This window comes from Myotis nattereri (genome assembly GCF_964212035.1).
Source record: "Myotis nattereri genome assembly, chromosome: 2".
Classification (NCBI taxonomy): Eukaryota; Metazoa; Chordata; class Mammalia; order Chiroptera; family Vespertilionidae; genus Myotis; species Myotis nattereri.
This window is the reverse complement of record NC_138076.1, coordinates 177640034-177661016: the sequence shown is the minus strand read 5'-3', so window position 1 is coordinate 177661016 and position 20983 is coordinate 177640034. Positions and strand designations below refer to the sequence as shown.

General features: G+C 38.1%; 1 protein-coding gene across 1 annotated transcript in view; it reads right to left on the bottom strand.

Moving 5' to 3' along the window:
- Positions 1–20983, bottom strand: part of IPO8 (importin 8) — a 64034-nt gene that overhangs the window by 13970 nt on the left and 29081 nt on the right. The window contains exons 12-20 of the mRNA XM_081082707.1: positions 20722–20838; positions 19831–19920; positions 16916–17081; positions 15558–15718; positions 10720–10845; positions 6691–6757; positions 4809–4934; positions 3647–3744; positions 655–750 (exon numbers count right to left, since the gene is read on the bottom strand). Coding sequence (XP_080938833.1) covers positions 655–750; positions 3647–3744; positions 4809–4934; positions 6691–6757; positions 10720–10845; positions 15558–15718; positions 16916–17081; positions 19831–19920; positions 20722–20838 — 1047 coding nt within the window. The remainder of the gene's footprint in view (positions 1–654; positions 751–3646; positions 3745–4808; positions 4935–6690; positions 6758–10719; positions 10846–15557; positions 15719–16915; positions 17082–19830; positions 19921–20721; positions 20839–20983) is intronic.

Here is a 20983-nt window from a genome sequence, read left to right as displayed (position 1 = left end):
CTCTCCCTTCTTCTCTGAAATATATATATATAAAGCCAACGCTTTAAAAAAATTATGCTGAGAGAGAGAAGTTATTCTCAAAGGATCACATGAGATTTCATTTATGTGAAAGGTCTAGAATAGGCAAATCTATGCACATTCAATAGATAAATTGTATGGTGAATTTTATCTCAATAAAGGTGTTATAAAAAGTTACAGGCCTGAAAGAAGAGATGACTCCATAGTTTTTCTTAAACACTTAAATACTTTTTTCTCAGTCATTGATTATCACACCACAAATAGCAATCAAAAATTAATCTTCTTCAAAATTTATAATACTTTTTAAAATCAGTAAACAAAAACTTTTCTTTTTTACATAGTATCTTCATTTCTGTTTTAAAAAAATAATCTGTGAATACTACAATAACAAACATAAAGGAAAGTTTCAAATCTCTGGGAATCCAATTGTGTAACATTTACACATTTATCTCCTTTATGATTTGCTTGATAGCCCCTTAAATTATTACATATTTTTCTGTGTATCTCATTCTAAGCAAAGTACAAGATATAATTTCCAAAAGTTTTTAATTTTCATCATAATGTAAACAAAAGTCAATCTGCAATGTAAATTTTAAATGTAAACATAAAGTAAGAGGCTTTCCATACATATATTACCTGATCGATTCCCCTTCCTTTGCACTGAAGAATGATGACTTCAAGCAGTTTGGCTGCATGACATTCTGCATCTTCTCCTGCATCTCCATATAGTACCTGCAGCAATTACAATGAGCTCAGCTTCATCGAGTGCACATGAAGCAAAGAGCCAATAAAAATTCAGCCATGAAACTCATAGCTTTGCTTGCTTTTAAGTTTACCTTGTCAACCCAAAAAGGAAAGGTTAAAGTCCATCTGCCTTCTTTACTTACCCTAATTCCACATAAGGAGTAAAAATTCACTTACTTAATTTTGGATTAATAAAGTGGGATGTATGAGTTAATTATCTAGATAAATGAAGCATCTCTTTAAAGCACTAAAACAATAAAATAATTTTTTTAAAAAATACTTTCCTTTTAAACAATAAAACAAACCCTGAATTTTTCCAGTCTTTTTTAATTCTTTCCATATACACCCATTTTTTCATAATAATCATCATAATTCAATATTATACACTTTTAAAGGTTTCCTGAAGAGAGGCATTTGTAGAGGCATGCTTACATTAAAAATTAAGAAAGATGGAAAAATTAATGAGTTCAAACACAACACATAAACTTAACCCAAAGAATAAAGTTGACACAGAAATTAAATATATAGACAAAAAGAGATAACAGAAACAAAAACAGATTCATTGAAAAAAGACTTAGACAACTTTTATCTTTAAAAATTATTTTTAAAAAGCAAAGAAAACAAAATAATAAAATATTAGGAATGAAAGATATAAATACAAATAAAGGAGAGATTAAAAATAAGAGAATAGTATGGGCAATGCTCTTTATTTCTTTTATATTTGAAAATTTAGATGAACTGGATAATTTCCTAGACAAATACAATTTAAGAAAACTGAATTAAAAAGAAATTCCAGGTAAAGATAACAGAGTCAGTACTTCCATTTAATTTTATTCCTTTCCAAAAGGCCATTAAAATGCTAATAAAGAAATTTTAGAGGCATACATCCACAAAGATGGAGAAAAAGAAGAAAGACAGCTATAAAATGTTGGAAGCTAGAAAAGAGATGGAACAGTAAGTTGAATAGTAAGCAGGTAACTGCCAAAGCCAAGAATCAACTCTATTTACATAAATCTAAAATTCTACCTCTAGGGCAGCGGTTCTCAACCTGTGGGTCGCGACCCCTTTGGCGGTCGAACAACCCTTTCACAGGGGTCGCCTAGGACCACCCTGCATGTCAGATATTTACATTACGATTCATAACAGTAGCAACATTATAGTTACGAAGTAGCAACGAAAATAATTTTATGGTTGGGTCACAACATGAGGAACTGTATTTAAAGGGCCAGAAGGTTGATAACCACTGCTCTAGGGCCATATGTTTAAAATCTAGATCCTAAATGTGACTGGGCTCTCGAATCAGAAGACCTAGGTTTAAATTCCAGCTCTGCCACTTAGTATCTGTGTTTTAGAAAAAGCTACTTAACTTCTCTCTGTCTTACTATAAATATAAAAGGAGGATGATAATATATATACCTCATGGGGCTGTATGCTACAGAAAGAAAAAAAAATCACTCCTTTTTCCCAAAATTGCATTTACTTGGTTTTTTTGTTGATTGGTTTTGTTTTCCTGTTCCTACTCCCTCAAAAGGAGAAAAAAACAAAATATATTTCAGTGACTTAAAAATTAAATTAAGTCCAGCTCTGGAACCAGACTTTCTGTGAACAAATCTGGCTCCAACACACTGTGACTTAGGACAGTTGACTAAACTTCAGGCACAGTGCAAGAAATTGTGGTTCGGTCTCCTCTTGGACAAAAAAGTGATACCTTCCTCATTATGTTGTAAAGATTAAATAAATTTATAATTATAAAGTGCTTAGGAAATACCTGGTATACAGTAAGAGTTCAATAAGTATTATTATTAAAACCAAGAATATGAAACATTTTCACTACTTGGCAAGTATACTAGTAAGTACATCATTGTGAATATCACTTTTATTCTATCTGCTATATTACTAATGGAACATGTAGGACTGTTATGTTTTCTATCTGTTGCTTTCTCTTCCTCTTTTTCTCACTAGCATCTGTTTCTGTAACTTAAGAAAAATTGAAGAATGCCAAGTGACTATGATTAACAAGCTGGGCTATTAGACTAAAGGCATCTTTAAAAATCATGATTCTATTCCTTCAGTTTATATGCGATGAAACTTAGTGACTTCCCCATATCTTCCAGGCTCTTTTTAACTGAATGAGACCTAAATCAGATACTGATTATTGGTTCAGCACTCTTAGCAGATCCTGAAACACATCCTGTCAGGTGAGGAAAATAGGTTGTACAGAGTATTTTGCTCCCAACTCTAAGGCCAAACTTTTAGGTCTGGCTATTTGAGCTTTATAAACTCTGCCAACTATATGCAATAGTTTTATATTTATGTATATACATATATTCTACTATGGAAGGGAAGCATTATTTAGCCATTATGGCTTCCCAGAAATAACTAATAGAAGGCCAAATCTAACCTGTGACAAAAATAACACAGTAGACATTTGTTAGTGCACAAATCTAACAGGTACTATTATGTTGCTTATAAATTATCCTCGACTGATCTAAATGATGCTGTTTTTCCAACAATTTCAATCTTTTGTCTTAACGTCCTACATCTAATGACTTCCAATATATACATTCAAGTAAAAGAAAAATCAATGAGAACAAACTGTGTGTGGTTATTTTCCTAGCACGTTTCTTTAATCAAGTAGCAAGTTTGCCATTTTGAAAGAAAAACAATCAAAACACAAAGAAAATCATTTACCTCTGAACATTATAAAGTACACAGCTAGAAGAGTGGCAAACATTCTTCAGTACAACACACAATATGAAATTTTCAAATTACAACTCCAATCTCATTTTAAAAAACAAAATGACAAATATATGTTGATGAAGGCAATACAGAAGAACAAAATGTATAAGAAACAAATTGAAAGAGTCAACACTACATCACTTACCTTTCTACACATGGTGAAAAGTATTTCTAAATGCTTTGGATTTGACAGTAAAGTATTTGTATCTATTGTCACATAATTATGCAGGAGTGGCATCATGTCTGGGAAAAAATTCAAAATCCCAGTTAGACTTGACTAATAGAAGAAGAAATAAATTATTCCCCCTGAAACCACATTTCTGTTGCACACACACATTACTATCCTCCCTTGCTACTACAAAATGCTAGAAACAAAAGTGATAAATCTACCCTATTTATAGATAAGGAAAACGTGGATCAGAAAGATTAAATTGCTCATCATTGATGTAGTGATTGTTCTAAATATTATTCTTCTCCACAGTACTCATCACCATCTGACATACTACATACTTTCTTCCTTCTCTGTGCATTTCCATGCCTTCCCTTCTTCCCATACTAGAATGAAGTCATCAAAAAAGCAAGGGTGGCCCTGACTGGTTTGGCTCAGTGGCTAGAGTGTCGGCCTGCGGACTGAAGGTTCGATTCCGGTCAAGGGCATGTACTTTGGTTGGGGGTGTGCAGGAGGCGGCTGATCAATGTTTCTCTCCCATCGATGTTTCTAATTCTCTATCTCTCTCCCTTCCTCTCTGTAAAATATCAATTAGATATATTTAAAAAAATAAGCAAGGGTGCCCTGGTCGGTGTGGCTGAGTTTGTTGGCTGTCCTCCCATGCACTGAAAGGTTGCTGGTGCGATTCCTGGTCCGGCACATGCCCAGGTTGCAGGCTCAATCCCCAGTACAGGGCATGCAGGAGGCAGCCAATCCAAGTTTCCCTCTCACATCGATGTTTCTCCCTCTCTCAAATATTTTTTTTTAAAGCAAGGGCTATTTTGTTCACGGCTGTATTGCTGAGCTTAGAACAGTGATGGAGTATAGTCAGTATTCAGAAAATATTAATAGAATTAATGTACGGAAAATATTCTCTGATCGCAAACTAATTTAAGATACATAGGAAACACAGGCTCCCTCCCATTGCCTATATTCCTGAAGCTGAAAATCATTGCTACAACAGCCCCAACCTTGACAGAGAAATAAGAATAATTATTTTCTGATTGGTACTGAAATCATCTATGTCTTTATTTCAAGTATTAAAGGAAATAATATCTAGATTCAGAAAAGCAAAAATGTTACATGGTCAAAACCATACCTGTAAAATATTCAAAACAATCCTGCTGAAAAACCTCATATAATATAGCTAGAAGCTGCCACATTTGAGGGGAAATACCACGGCAGGTTAAACTATATGCCAGGGAAAGAATTTCTTCATAGAATTCTGGAAAGAAGAAAATATCTTATTAGAATGTATAGTTTCACAGCTTTTATTACAGTATATTATTATAATTGTTCTATTTTATTGTTGTTGTTAATCTCTTGCTGTGCCTAATTTATAAACTAAACTTTATCATAGGTGTGCATTATAGAAAAAAAACAGTTATATATAGGGTTTGGTATTATCCACAGTTTCAGGTGTCTATGAGGGTCTTAGAACGTATCCCCCGTGGATAAGGGGGGGTCTATAGTAATATCCTGACTCACCTAATCTTTATACAAATTAACACTCTGCTATAAAAATTGACCTTGGGGGCAGTAAGATGTTAAATTAGACTCTACTCATGTCACATAAATCATTGTGTTCATTAGTGTAACACTTTAAGAATTCCTTTTGTTTGATAATAGCCAGGGCTTGAAAATTAGTCACCTAATTTCCTGCCATTACTAGTGAGTACTCCTTTCTGGCTACTAGATTATGTTACCTGTTTTGCATTTGCTCTAGTAAGAAAGTAAAGAAAGGCACTTGTATCCAGAGATCCTATTAGCAAAAAGCATCTCTAATTACTATTTCACCTGCATGAGAATCACTTGGAATAATCAGTACAAATGCAGATTCCTGGGCTCTGCCTCAAACTAAGCATCAGAATCTCTGGGATACAGTCCAGCAATCTTCACGTTAACTAGCTCCTTAGTGGTTCTTACGCACACCAAAGTTTAACAGCTACTGCTCTAGCCTAGCCAGTTTGGCTCCTGGGATACAGCATCGGCCTGTGGACTGAAGGGTTTGATTCGGGTCAACAACATGTACCTCGGTTGCAGGCTCCCAGCTCTGGTCATGGGCATACGGGAGGCAACCAATCAATGTGTCTCTCTCACATTGGTGTTTCTGTCTCTTCCTCTCCTTCCCACTTTCTCTAAAAACAATCAATGGAAAAAAATATCCTCAAGTGAGGATTTAAAAAAAAAAAAAAGAAAAAAGAACTACTGCTTTACAGCAATGACTTCAAAAATAAGGAGGATATACCCTAGGCAGTGTGCAAGATAATCCACTAGATGGAAGAAGAATGTATTAGAACACTTTTAATCTTATCCTTTCTCATTTCTATTTTTATGTATGTAAATATATGCATATATATTAGAAGTGCATGCTCAATTCTCACTAATTTTTACTAAGTAATAAAACATTTGGGGACAACTGCTCTTAAGCAGTAACATGCTTTTCTTGTATCCTTCTATCTGTATATTGTACAGATTGCACTTGCCTGATGCCCAAATGCCTTGGAGGCTAGCATCTTCAAATTGCTTGGATACCATGGAAAAGTAGCCTCCGTCTACAAATTCCCTTTGGTTTATAATAGCCAGCATTAGTTACTGATTCTAATCAGAAGCACCATAATAGAGAGCAGAACAATTAATTCACACTTCTGATAAGGTATGCGACCATCACTTCACATTTTTCAATCCCAGCCTAAAGTAACCTCACCTCATCCGAGTTCTTGATTTCTAGAAATGTAACACTTAAGATTCTCTGCGCTTTAAAAATTTTAAGACCAAAACTTCTTAACTGGATGCATTAAAGTTTCTCCCTAAATGAAAATACAGATACTAGAAAGTATATCCAAAAACTGAAGAGAATGCTATCTTTTCTCTCTCAAAATTGTCCATCTTCTTGAATCTAAAGGACTAACAATGCACTGAAAGTTCATCAAATATTTTTTAATTTTCAATTTACATTCTTACTCAACCCTCAAACTTACCAATTATATGTTTCTGTAAAACAAGATCAATGATCCGTAGACAGATGTTCTCTAACTGCTGAGTAACCTAAAGACAAGTTTAAACAGTTTAAAATTCATCTTAACCCTTAAGTTCATCTATAAATTTAATATTATCCCAATAAAAATAATAAGACTTTTTTTGAGAGAAATTGAGAAGTTAATGCTAAACTTTGTGTGAAAAATTAAACATGCAAGAATACCAGAAAATTCTGAAACGTAAACCAATAATAGAAATGAGAATTACATCTATGATAAAATTATGAATTAAATAAGTTCCTTACCTGATATTTTATACCAAAATAAAGACCTAACAGATCAGATTTCAATGTTAATACAGTGGGGCCTTGACTTACGAGTTTAATTCATTCCGAGACCGAGCTCGTTAACTCAAATTACTCTTTCAACTCAATGCAAAAAATCGGCCGAGAGACAGCTGGTATCTCAAAGAAACTCGTTAGTCGGGACACTCATAAGTCAAGGCCCACTGTACTTCAGACATGAAAAATACCAGAAGATATCAAAAGAATTGTGTGTAATCCTAAAGAAGGAAAATGACTCAAAGCCCAGAAATGAGAAATAAATATATTGAGTCATTTGGTATCAAAAATTAAAAATATCTGCATAGAGCAAGCGGAAGTCAAAGATAAATGAAAAATTGAAGGAAATATTTTCAAAGATAACACAAAGATAAAATTCCACTCACATGAAATCATAGTAACAAAAAGAAAGGCAAAGATTACAACAAAAGAAATATAAATGGACCTGACCTTATAAAAAGTTTATTCTAATACATAATAAGAGTAAAAATTCTAACCACAGGATTAACACTTTTCACCTATCAGACTGGCGATGATCAAAAGAAGGGACTTTACATTGATTCAGGGAGCGTGAAGGACACCTTAGCAATATCCTTGAAACTACTCATACATGTATTTTTGATCCAGAAATTTGAATTAAAGAAATTTTCCCTCTGAATATATTATTACATGTACAAAATGACATGTAAAAAGTCATTGCAGCAACATTTGTGATTAGTAACAACCAATGTCCACTTAACAAGAGATAGTTAAATTATATCCATTAACAAGGACCAGCTAAGTAAATTAGGTATAACATACAAAGAGATATCATGCAACTATTAAAAATATGTAATTTTATTGACTACTATGGAAGACTCACCAAGAAATATTAAGTAAAAAGTGGCAGCTGAAAATGTATGCTATCATTTTCATTAAAGAAAAATACACATACTCACTTTCTGCCTGGATATAGTAGAGAAAAATCTCTGGAAAGATACAAAAAACCTGGTAAAGGAGCCACCTCCTTGAGAGGAGGATGAGATGTCTGGGGAGATGAGATCTCATCCTCCTTTTCACACCTTTTGAATTTTCAACATAGGTTTGTACTAAATATTTTTTAAATAAGAAAAATCCATGATGGATTCCATTTTTCATCCCTATTTCAACTTTTGAAATTATTCTTTAATATTCAACTTAAACTACAGTCTTGAAATTCAAATGATCCAAATTTTTCCATTTAAGCATTTTCTATATATTTAGAACCACTAAGAAAAACTGCACATGCTTAAGATGTTTTAGACTTTCACTTGTGCTCTTCACACAGGAAGAATCTGTACATATATTCATTCACATGTGATTTCCCCTTTCAAAAATAATGTTCTCAAAAATGTTTTAACAAGCTAAAATTTAGTCATAGGACAGGCAGTCAGGAAACAAGATTCTGGTTCTTGTTTTGCCCCTAATTATCTATGACGGTGATTTTCAACCAGTGTGCGTGCCACAAGAGGCAAATTGGTGTGCCTCAAGAATTTCTGAAACATGCAATACCTGCCCTGGCTGGTGTGGCTCAGTTGGCTGGGCATCATCCTGTACACCAAAAGGTGGCAGGTTTGATTCCCGGGCAGGGCTCATACCCAGGTTGCAATCGATTGATGTTTCACTCTCACATTGATGTTTCTCTATCTCTCCCTCTCCCTTCCTCTCTCTCTAAAAAAATCAGTAAAAGCATATTTTCGGGTGAGGATTAAAAAGAAGCAGAACTTAAAAAACACATGCCCCAGCCTTCAGAATTGTGAGAAATAAATGTTTGCTGTTTAAGCAACACACAAACACACACAAAAAAACACGCAATACCTGACTATGTAGTCAGGGGCAGTGACCTCTTCTCCCTTAGACTGTCAAATTTAAAACTGACAACAGCCAACACAACAATAGATGTCCCATGTGAATAAATCAAAATTACACATATTTTTTGTCAGATAGGCAAAAAGTGTATATTTTTGGTGTGCCACAGAATTTTAGTTATTATTTTATGTGTGCCATGAGATAAAAAAACAAACAAACACAAAAACATTGAAAATCGCTGATCTAAAACCTAGGTAAGCCATTTAGCTGAAGGTGCTAAGTTTTTTCATCTGAAAGTAAGGAAGATGGATATGATTAGTGCTCTTCAGTTTTACCCCTGGCTTGCTTTCCTTGATAATCTCATAGTAACTTCTCATGCTCCTTTAACTTTATTTGAAATTCAAAATAAATGTAATATCAAGAGTAAAAAAAATAAAACAAAAATAGAAAATGCTGTTTTGTTTTCAAAATAACCCTTTTGCTCATTCTACCACTGCCCGTCCTCCACACACATACTTGGGAAAACTGGATGAGGCGATTTCTCAGGTCTCTTCAAATTTAAAATACAAGTTCTACATATAAGGTGAAAGAATTATCCTCAAGTATACTTGCTGTGATTTAATTTGGAACACCTCACTGTTTCCAAGAGTCCCATATAGTTTCAAAAGGATACAAAACTAAAATAATGAATATGGAAATTAAAATTCGCATTGAGCCTTTTAGGTGAAGAAGGCCAGCCCAGGAAAAGAAGATCGAACCATTTTTAAGAATCTGGTAATCATGTATTGGTATGTGGTAAACACAAGATAAATCAATAGCCACAGGGTTTAACAATGCTATTTAAAGAAATGGCACCTGCTTTCCCAAATCCTCACTGTATAAAACAAGAGTTGCCATCATTGCTAAATAAGTCAACTTGAGCTCACAGAAAAACACAATCTAATTTGAATTAAGGGAAGGTTATGTAACACTTGGGGAGGAGAGCAGCGGGTTTTAGGTGGAGATACACTGATATATCATCAGGATGATTTGACTGCAAACCCAAAACTTGGTGACCATGAACAAGTCTCTTGTTTTCCACTTCTGAAAAATGGCACTACCATTACGTGCTCCATCCAACTCAGAGTGACGTGGGTACCATTATATCAGCTAATGCAGGAGTAGGGCACCTTTTTACTGCCAAGGGCCATTGGATATTTATAACATCATTTGCAGGCCATATAAAATGATCAACCTAAAATTTAGCCTGCTACATTTGGTCAAAGATTTAATTAACTCACCCCTAATGCCTTTGCAGGGCCAGAAAAAATGACTTCAGAGGCCTTATATGGCCCCTGGGCCGGACATTCCCCACCCCGACTTAATGGATGTGAAAGCACTTGATGACTGCCTGCACAATTCTTATCCCAATATTATTCTGGAATTCAGTTCAGGGAAAATGATGTTTTAAACTCTTCTTCCCTTCCATCCTCACAATATTTGTTACTCAGAATTTTGTTTCATTACTTAATATTTGCCACTCTGACTGATGGCTATCACTCTCCACTGAGAAGACTACACTATGGATTCAGAAGGCAGAGCTCATGTCTTATACAATTTAGTATTCCCTAAAAACCTAGTCATGTGCTGAACTTAGTTCATTCAGTTCAGAAAAAAGGGATATAGTATACACTTTATAACCACAGGTAATATTTCCCATCAATTATTTTAATATGTGTCTTTAAAATTCGAGGATAATTTATAAAATCTAGCAACATAACTAAATAGCAATTTAAAAGTCACAACTTTAAAATTGTGCCCATTGATCATATAAATTTCAGTTAAAGTTACTATAATGACAAAATAAAATACAAAGAAATCCCACCTCTTTATGATCTTCAACAACTGTCAAGATAGTATCAATGGTATGTAAAATTCCCATAGCCATTACTGTTTTGTCTTCAACTTCTTCATATTCATCACTTTGAAGAACTTTGCCAAATATCTCTGCCTATGAAAATAAACATATTCAACAATTAGTAGTTATACCCACCCCTCTATTATGTTAGCAAAAGAGCAGCATCACACATATAAATGTCAGCAACATTATGTATTTTGTTATGTTTTAAATATAGCCATTTTTTCCTTATCTGGACACTAGAGTGAAATATATACGTTAGCTATTACAATCAGATAGCTAATACTTAACTCTGGTTGTCATTAAACAAATAAATCCAAAATCTGGGAAAATTGAAATCTAATAATACTCAAATAAAAAATTCAATAGAAGGTTTAGAAGACAAGGTCAAGGAATCATCTAGAATATGAAACGAAAAGAACAGATATGGAGAGAGAGGTAAGGAAATCAGAAACTCAGTCTTGGCCCAATACTCTACATCAGAACTATAGAACAGAAAAAAGAGCAGAGAAAAATTCAACAAAGAAGTAACACAAGAAATTGCCTAAAACTGAAGAAAATGAGTTTCAAGATTCAATATCCAGAAAGTGAAAATTTAGAAGGCTCGCATTAAGGCAAAATCACTATGAAATCTCAGAATGTTGGACAACCAAGATGGCGGCATAGGTTAACGCCTGGAGTTTGCTGCTTTGAACAACTACTTCAAAAGTGAAACCAAAAAACGGAAGGGACATCACCCAGAACCACAGGAACGCTGGCTGAGTGGAGGTCCTACAACTAGGAGGAAAGAGAAACGCATACGGACACTCAGAGGAGGCGCAGTGCTGAAGTCAAATTCTGAGGTGCGGAGTGCGCGCACGCGCGAGCGGGCTGGCGGCGGAGGGCGCGGTTGGCGTTTTCAATCAGGAGGGAGTCGCAGACTCTGAGCTCCAGATACAGGCGAGTCTTTAGGGACCCAGACTCAAACGGGAGAAGCGGGACTGTCTGGCTTCAGTCAGAGCGAGTGCAGCTTTCTCTCCGAGCTTTGCAGCGGGTGCTGGGACTCAGAGAGGCAGAGCCCCTGGGGACAGGACTGAGAGCCGCCATAACTGCTCTCTCCGGCCCACCCTGTTGATCCTGGGCGACCCGCCCCGCCCAAGCCCTGCACAGAGGCATTTGCCGGATAGCCTCAGGCAAAGGCTAGATTAGCACCTCCCTAGAGGACAGAAGTTCTCTCACTGCAGACACAGCTGATTCTCACAGCCACTTGGCCTGGAGGTCAAACCCTCCCTGGAATTAGCTACAACAATCAAGGTTTATAAGACTGCGCACAAAGACCACTAGGGGGTGCACCAAGGAAGCATAACAAAATGCGGAGACAAAGAAACAGGACAAAATTGTCAATGGAAGATATAGAGTTCAGAACCACACTTTTAAGGTCTCTCAAGAACTGTTTAGAAGCCGCCGATAAACTTAATGAGATCTACAAGAAAACTAATGAGACCCTCGATGTTATATTGGGGAACCAACTAGAAATTAAGCATACACGGACTGAAATAACGAATATTATACAGACTCCCGACAGCAGACCAGAGGAGCGCAAGAATCAAGTCAATGATTTGAAATGCGAGGAAGCAAAAAACACCCAACCGGAAAAGCAAAATGAAAAAAGAATCCAAAAATGTGAGGATAGTGTAAGGAGCCTCTGGGACAGCTTCAAGCGTACCAACATCAGAATTATAGGGGTGCCAGAAGATGAGAGAGAGCAAGATATTGAAAACCTATTTGAAGAAATAATGACAGAAAACTTCCCTCACCTGGTGAAAGAAATGGACTTACAGGTCCAAGAAGCGCGGAGAACCCCAAACAAAAGGAATCCAAAGAGGACCACACCAAGACACATCATAATTAAAATGCCAAGAGCAAAAGATAAAGAGAGAATCTTAAAAACAGCAAGAGAAAGAAACTCAGTTACCTACAAGGGAATACCCATACGACTGTCAGCTGACTTCTCAACAGAAACTTTGCAGGCCAGAAGGGAGTGGCAAGAAATATTCAAAGTGATGAATACCAAGAACCTACAACCAAGATTACTTTATCCAGCAAAGCTATCATTCAGAATTGAAGGTCAGATAAAGTGCTTCACAGATAAGGAAAAGCTAAAGGAGTTCATCACCACCAAACCAGGATTATATGAAATGCTGAAAGGTATCCTTTAAGAAGAGGAAGAGGAAGAAAAAGGTAAAGATACAAATTATGAACAACAAATATGCATCTATCAACAAGTGAATCTAAGAATCAAGTGAATAAATAATCTGATGAACAGAATGAACTGGTGATTATAATAGAATCAGGGACATAGAAAGGGAATGGACTGACTATTCTTGGGGGGAGAAGGGGTGGGGGAGATGCGGGAAGAGATTGGACAAAAATCGTGCACCTATGGATGAGGACAGTGGGTGGGGAGTGAGGGCGGAGGGTGGGGCGGGAACTGGGAGGAGGGGAGTTATGGGGGGGAAAAAAAGAGGAACAAATGTAATAATCTGAACAATAAAGATTTAATTAAAAGAAAAAAGAAAAAAAAATGAAATCTCAGAATGTTATAGATAAAATACATTAATCTTAAATGTTATTAGATTTAAATCTAATTAACTATAGAAATTAACTGTCAATAGTCCCTTGGCCCCACCTCTCACTATAGCCATTGCTGCAGCAACCACGTCCACAAGGGCTTCCACCAGGTTTGCTCAGGCACAACCTGACATGGTCTTGCTTCAGGCTTGAGCCCTTGCTTCCTGCCCCAGAGCTTCTCTGATCCATGTGCAAACCAGAAGTGCAGGGGAACTAACCACCTATAGGGGGCCACATCTGACCAAAGGAGCCAGCAGCTGAAGTATACTGGGTTCTCTCCCCTGACTGAGTTCTGAGCCACATCCATAGTCTCAATAGCATAACCTGGTATTGGCTTCTCCTCCTTTGCGGTTCATGTCCCTTCCCCACTCCCATTCCCCAGAATTACTTTCTAAATCAACTACCTAGGCTCATAGCTAGTGGAAGAGTTAGACCATACATTAAAACACACACACACAATACCACGTCAGTAGTTATGGGTGCTCTAAGGGAAAGTCAAAGGTAGGTAATGGGTTGTGACGAGGAGCTATTTTGCTCACAGTGGTCAGTAAAAGTCTTGGAGGTGGTGGCATCTGAGCAGAATGAGGGGAGGGAGCCAGCCAAATGGATATCTAGAGGGAGTGGCATGTGAAAAGGCCAGGAGGTTGCAAAGAGCGTGGTGACCTCTGAGAATAGCAAGGAAGCCAGAGGAGCTAGAGACTGGTGTGTGAGGGAGAAGAGAGATGTGGGCAGCAAGATGGCAAGGCCAGACAACCTGGGGCTTTGTAGGCAGTAGTGTTGGGAAACGCTTGGGGCTTAAACTGATGGCTCTGCTAGGGCCTCGGCCTATCCCTGGGGCCTGGAAATTTGGGGTATATTGGGCTTCACATACAGAAAATAGAAAATACCAGAGCGCTCACATGGAAATTGGATCTAGATCTCTGTGTAAAACTGGGACCTAAAAAGGCAGTACATCAAATAAAAGATGGACTAGAAAATAACTTCACCCCACAGAGACAAGTAGGACATGAGCAGTGTGTGCACAACTTTGTCACAATTTCAAAGGAAACTGCTTGCTTCCCAACTCCTCTTTTTCCACTCCCTGTGGGCTTGAATTCAAGTGTGTTGCTGGTAACTTAGTTTAGGATTGTCCTGCAGTGGTCGGCAAACTCATTAGTCAAGAGCCAAATGTCAACAGTACAAGGATTGAAACTTCTTTTGAGAGCCAAATTTTTTAAACTTAAACTATATAGGTAGGTACATTGTTATTAACTTAATTAGGATACTCCTAAGGCTTAGGAAGAGCCACACTCAAGGGGCTAAAGAGCCACATGTGGCTCGCGAGCCACAGTTTGCCGACCACGGTCCTAGGGAATGGTGGGAAGAAACTGGGTGCTTGGGGACCTTGTCTTCCTGCCTGCTTCCTCCAGACTGTTATTAATATAAGAGAGGAATAAACTATCTTGTTTGAACTATAGAAAAAAAAGAGCCCAGCTGGCATGGCTCAGTGGTTGAGTGTCAACCTATGAACCAGGAGGTCACAGTTTAATTCCTGGTCAAGGCACATGCTGGCTCCATCCTCAGTGTGGGGCATGCGGGAGGCAGCCAATCTATGATTCTCTCTCATCATTGATGTTTGTCTCTCTCCCTCTCCCTTCCTCTCTGAAATCAATATATATACATATAAATTAACTGTCAAAATTAGAAGAGAAAACATTTGTACATTAACACTAGAGGCCCAGTGCATGAAATTTGTGCACTCTGGGTGGGGAGGGGTGTCCCTCAGCCCGGCCTGCGCCCTCTCACAGTCCAGGAGCCCTCGGGAAATGTCCGATTGATGGTTTAGGCCCGCTCCCCAGGGGGAGAGGGCCTAAGCCGGCAGTTGGACATCCTTAGCACTGCTGCAAAGGCGGGAGAGGCTCCCGCCACCGCCTCTGCACTCACCAGCCATGAGGCCGGCTTCTGGCTAAGCAGCACTCCTCCTGTGGGAGCACACTGACCTCCAGGGGGCAGCTCCTGCATTGAGCATCTGCCCCCTGGTGGTCTGAGTGCATCATAGCAACCAGTCATTTCACCATTCGGTCGATTTGCATATTAGCCTTTTATTACAGGCTAGATAGGATTACAATTACATATAAAACCAAACTCCAAATTTTGGAGTTTAATTTATTTAGATTAGTCAAGGCTTTTATACAAGACAGCCCTCCCAGTCTTACCAAGTGTTGGGTCATATCGACAGCAATGGAGGCTATTTCTTGACTGTATTCACATATCATCTTCTGGATAACATTCGTCACGTCGTCATTTTCTGTCTCTCTAACAATGTGCAACAGCTCCTGCATAATAGGCCTCACATGTGGCTTCATATACTCCTTAGCTAATGCAATAAAATAAACACAATCACTAAAAAATTAGCCATTCACAAGTGATAAAAGGAATCAACTTGCTCACAAAGGTAAGTGACACAGGGTAATAGGTTCTAAATAGATACTTGCTCTGTGGTAAGTTGCAAAGCTGTACCAAAATAATCTTCATCACTATATATCAATATTCCCCTAAGTAATACAGAGAGAATCAGTCCTGCACAGGAGAGAACTGTCCTGACCAAAATGCCAATAGCCCCCATGACTTATACAACATGGATATGATACCAGGATACAAGTATAAAAAATAATGTACATAAAACTATGCCCACTGCTGATGGTGCCCATCCCCTGCCCCACCCCATCTCTTTTCACCCTCCTCCCCTCATATTCTTATGCAATATTCAGACCTCCATTAAAACATTGTTGACTAGAGGTAAACTAGGTGCATGTTTACTTTCAAAGGTTTATTTGAACTTTGGACAGAATATTCTTCTAAACAAACAAATGAGATGTCTGGGTTATCACTCACTAGAAATATTACTTGCTACTTTCAGAAGTAGCAGAATCACAGAATCCTAGAGTTGAAAGGATCTTGAAGCTACCTACTCCAACCCCCTGAATTTAAATGTATTAGATATCCAAGTCATGACAAATCATGTGCCTTGCCCAGCTTTATATGCAAACTAGAGGCCCGGTGCACGAAATTCATGCATGGGTATGGTCCCTAGGCCTGGCCGGCGATCAGGGCCAATTGGGGCCTTCAGGTTGCCAGCCAGGGCCTTCCTTCATTCCGTGCCACCCCCTGGTGGTTAGTGCACGTCATAGCAAGCGATCAAACTCCTGGTCTCCCGGTAGAACTCTTGAGGGGACAATTTGCATATTAGGCTTTTATATATATAGACTGGTTGCACAATCAAAATTAGACACCAGTTCTCTTAATTCCCAGTCCACCTAATACCCAACAATTATCAACTTGTTCCCTAATCTAAAAGTTTTCTGGAAACCATAGTCAAAAGGAATTCCCAAAAAAGGTCAAAAGTAAACTTCTCTAAAACTGTGAGGGGCAAAAGTTCAGAAATCTAAACCCTAAACCTTAAGACTTAAAGAATTATTCTTAGTAGGAAAGAAAATGAGTAAGACTATTTGAGAAGGCCACGTCCAAAACTAAATAAACAAACGAATATTCTAAAAGGTGTTTTTGGCTTTACCTTGTGTCTGGTTAGAAATTAATGACTGAAGAGCAAGGGCAGCTTCAACTTTGACAGGCATCTCCTTATCTTCAATCAAGCTCTTCTTTGCTAGTTCAAGTGCATTTCTTAGATTGAGCTCATTATGAAACTTCAAAGAACTAAATGCATGAAGTACCCAACACGACTATGTTACAAGGAGAAAGTAAACAGGAAACTATTAGGATTACAGGATTCTATAATAATGTCATGCATAACTTCTTACTAATTAAAATGTCATTAATTCTACCACGTACTATTTGTTTTTTAAAGGGTAGCATATAAGCCTTAGTTGCTAATTTCTGGATTTCTCTGTTGTTTTATGTTTTTAAAAAAAGGCAGTTTGCTTATTTCTAAATTACCTATATGCAATAGCATTTTTCACAGGAAAAAGAAAACAGAGCCAAATTTAAGTGTCTCTGGGAAAAAATGTCCACCCTTATTCAAACATAAATCCGAGCCCCTATGCTTGAATTGCCTTCAAGTTTGTGAACTATGTACTGAATAAATTCAGAGAACTTGCCCTGAAAAATAAAGTCCTGATTATGCTTTTAATAAATATTATGATTCACAACTAATTTATTATTTACATGTAAAAGCTACTACAAACCAATGTTTGACACTTATTTGCTGGCCTTTACAGCAAACAAATGAAACATTATTTTCCCTTACACTACAGCAAACTCCCTTTTTTTTCACTCACATAGGTACAAAGAATTTAAACCTTGTATAGATTACCAAATTTTAAACTCCTAGACCACAAAATCATATTACTTTCTTAAATTATCTACGTGCATAAAACACAATCAACAGTTGAATTACTAAAGATTTTTATCAAGAGAATTACAATTTATACATCCTCTCAAAGATAGAAGCCTACCTGTAAAAATATTTGTGTGGCCTCAACATCTCTAATCTACATTTGCCCAAATATTTCTCCAATGATGATTATCTTCTGTTTATAAAATGCTTTGAAATGCATAAGGTATTATTAATATACTAGAGGCCTGGTGCACAAAAATTTGTGCACTTGGGGGGGGGGGGTCCCTCAGCCCAGCCTATGCCCTCTTGCAGTCTGGGACCCTTCGGAAGATGTCCACCTGCTGGCTTAGGCCCGCTCCCTGGGGGATTGGGCCCAAACTGGCAGTCAGACATCCCTCTGGCAGCCCGGCAGCCCTCGGGGGATGTCCACTTACCAGCAGGGAGCAGACCTAAGCTGCAGTCGGACATCCTTAGTGCTGCTGAGGAGGTGGGAGAGGCTCCCGCCACCACCGCTGTGCTGGCAGCTGGCAGCCTGGCTTGTGGCTGAGCAGAGCTCCCCCTGTGGGAGCGCACTGACCACCAGGGGACAGCTCCTGCATTGAGCATCTGGCCCCTGGTGGTCAGTGTGTGTCATAGTGACCAGTCATTCCCAGTCGTTCTGCTGTTAGGGTCAATTTGCATATTACCTTTTATTATATAGGATAGAGGCCTGGTGCACGGGTGGGGGCCAGCTGATTTTCCCTGAAGGGTGTCCCGGATAAGGGTGGGGGTCCCGCTGGGGTGCCTGGACAGCCTGGGTGAGAGGCTGATGGCTGTTTGCAGCTGGTCACACCCCCTTCAGGGTGGGGGTCCCCACTGGGGTGCCTGGCCAACCTGGGTGAGGGGCTGAGGGTTGTTTGCAGGCTGGTCAAGCCCCCACCAGTGGGGACCCTCACCCCATGGAGGTTTGGCCAGTCTGGGTAAGGGGTTGATGGCTGTTTTCAGGCTGGCCACACCCCCTTTGGGGGGGTCCCCACTGGGGTGCCTGGCCAGTCTGGGTGAGGGGCTGAGGGCCATTTTCAGGCTGGCCAAGACCCCGGTGACGGACGCTCCCAGCCTCTCCTTTTTTTCTTTTCTTTTCTTTTTTTATTCTGGGATTTATTTAGCATCTATAATTGAAACTTTCTTGCCTTTTGCGGAGGCTACAGCCGGTCGCGGGAAGCATGGCTTCCTCCATCACTGGAGCAACCAAGCCTCTTGCTCACTCCAGCTCTGTGGCTGCCGGCTGCCATCTTGGTTGGGTTAATTTGCATATAGTTGCTCTGATTGGCTGGTGGGCATGGCTTAATGGGTAGCAAAGGTATGGTCAATTTGCATGTTTGTCTTTTATTAGTGTAGATGTGCTTAGCAAGAAATTTGTGTGTTGCTGAAACCGGTTTGGCTCAGTGGATAGAGCATCAGCCTGTGGACTGAAAGGTCCCAGGTTCGATTCCGGTCAAGGGCATGTACCTGGGTTGCGGGCATATCTCCAGTAGGAGATGTGCAGGAGGCAGCTGATCGATGTTTCTCTCTCATCGATGTTTCTAACTCTCTATCTCTCTCCCTTCCTCTCTGTAAAAAATCAATAAAATAAAATAAAAAAAAATTTAAAAAAAAAAAAAGAAATTTGTGTGTTGATGTAGTTATAAATACTAGGCTCTTAAATTAAAGTTCTATTTTTATTTCTTTCTCCATAAAATATATTGATTCTAGAAGTAATACACACTTAGAACACAAATAAGTTTACATGGATTATTAATTTCTTCACTCTACTAAGGTATATCTACCTAACATACTGGAAAACATAATCAAGTTTTTAGCTAAACTAGAATTTCATGCTTTTTTTGGACACTGAAAATTAATCAGTTTCTTAATTTCCATTGTACCATTGCAGTAACATCATCACTCATTACATGTTTTGCATATGCAGGAAGTGAGGGTAGGATAAAAAATGAAAACAGTTGGACTTAAAATCCATAAATCCCTCTATCTACTAGTTTGTTCTTTAGTCAGTTTGCCTCAATATGTGTCAATTTATCCAAAAACATTTAGTTCAATAATTGTATTAAAATGAAGATTTTAAGATAAGATATATAATGGAAATATGGAAAACTTACTCTAGCTCGAAGATATCCCAGATTAGACAATAATAATGGAAATACATGATTCTGCAGCAACAACTCCATTTGATCCTTGAATAAACTCTTCTGTTAGGAAATAGAAATTAAGTTTCAACTTATATATCCTAATAAAGTATGTTTATTATGACTTACACTTACTATACTTCTATTTCCAATTTTGTAAGACTATTTCACTGATATATTGCATGTTTTAAAACAAGACAAAAATAGCCCTGGCCTGTGTGGTTCAGTTGGTTGAGCATCATCCCATGCACCAAGAGATTGCTTGTTCGATCAGATTTTGGGCTTGATCCCAGGTGAGGGGGTGTGCAGGAGGCAGCCAATCAATGTTTCTCTCTCTCTCTCTCTCTCTCTCTCCCTCCCTTCTTCTTTCTCTCTAAAGTCAATTTTTTTAAAAAAATTATTTTTTTTAAAGATGCCCATCCAGTGTGGCTCAATGGTTGAGTGTCAACATTTTAACTAGGAGGTCACAGTTCAATTCCTGGTCAGGGCACATGCCCAGGTTGCAGGCTCAGTCTCCAGTGGGGGATGTGCAGGAGGCAGCCAAAAAATGATTCTCTCTCATCACTGATCTCTCTCTCTCTCTCTCTCTCTCTCCCACTCCCTTCCTTTTTGAAATCAATAAAAATATAATTTTTTAAAAAGAGACAAAAACAGTACCTTAAATATAATTTGATACTGATTGATTTTGGTAAGAACAAAGTCAAAAGTTCTTTTTAACTCAAGATACAGGTGACAAAAAGAATATTTACGGTCAACTCAATTATGCAGAAGCAGTCACCAGTTTTAAATTATCCGTAACTTTCATATTCTCACGTTTGCCAGTGCTTCACAGTTTTAAGTAAATTAAATTATAAGTAACTTAACCTTCAATAAAATATCAGCTAGGGAACCAATCACATGCAGAGCACCATCTTTCTTCCTCGGGTCAAAGTTCGGGTCTGTTAGGATTTGATAACAGAATGCCATCATTTTTGGCAAGACCTAAAGAAATAGAAGAATCCATTTCAGTCTACATTAGCTTTCCTTGTATGACTATAGTATTATTTATATACAATGTACAAATTTTCAAAATTAAAGCATTTTACTGTGTTTCATAAAGTACTTATAATAGGATACTTTGCCCTTA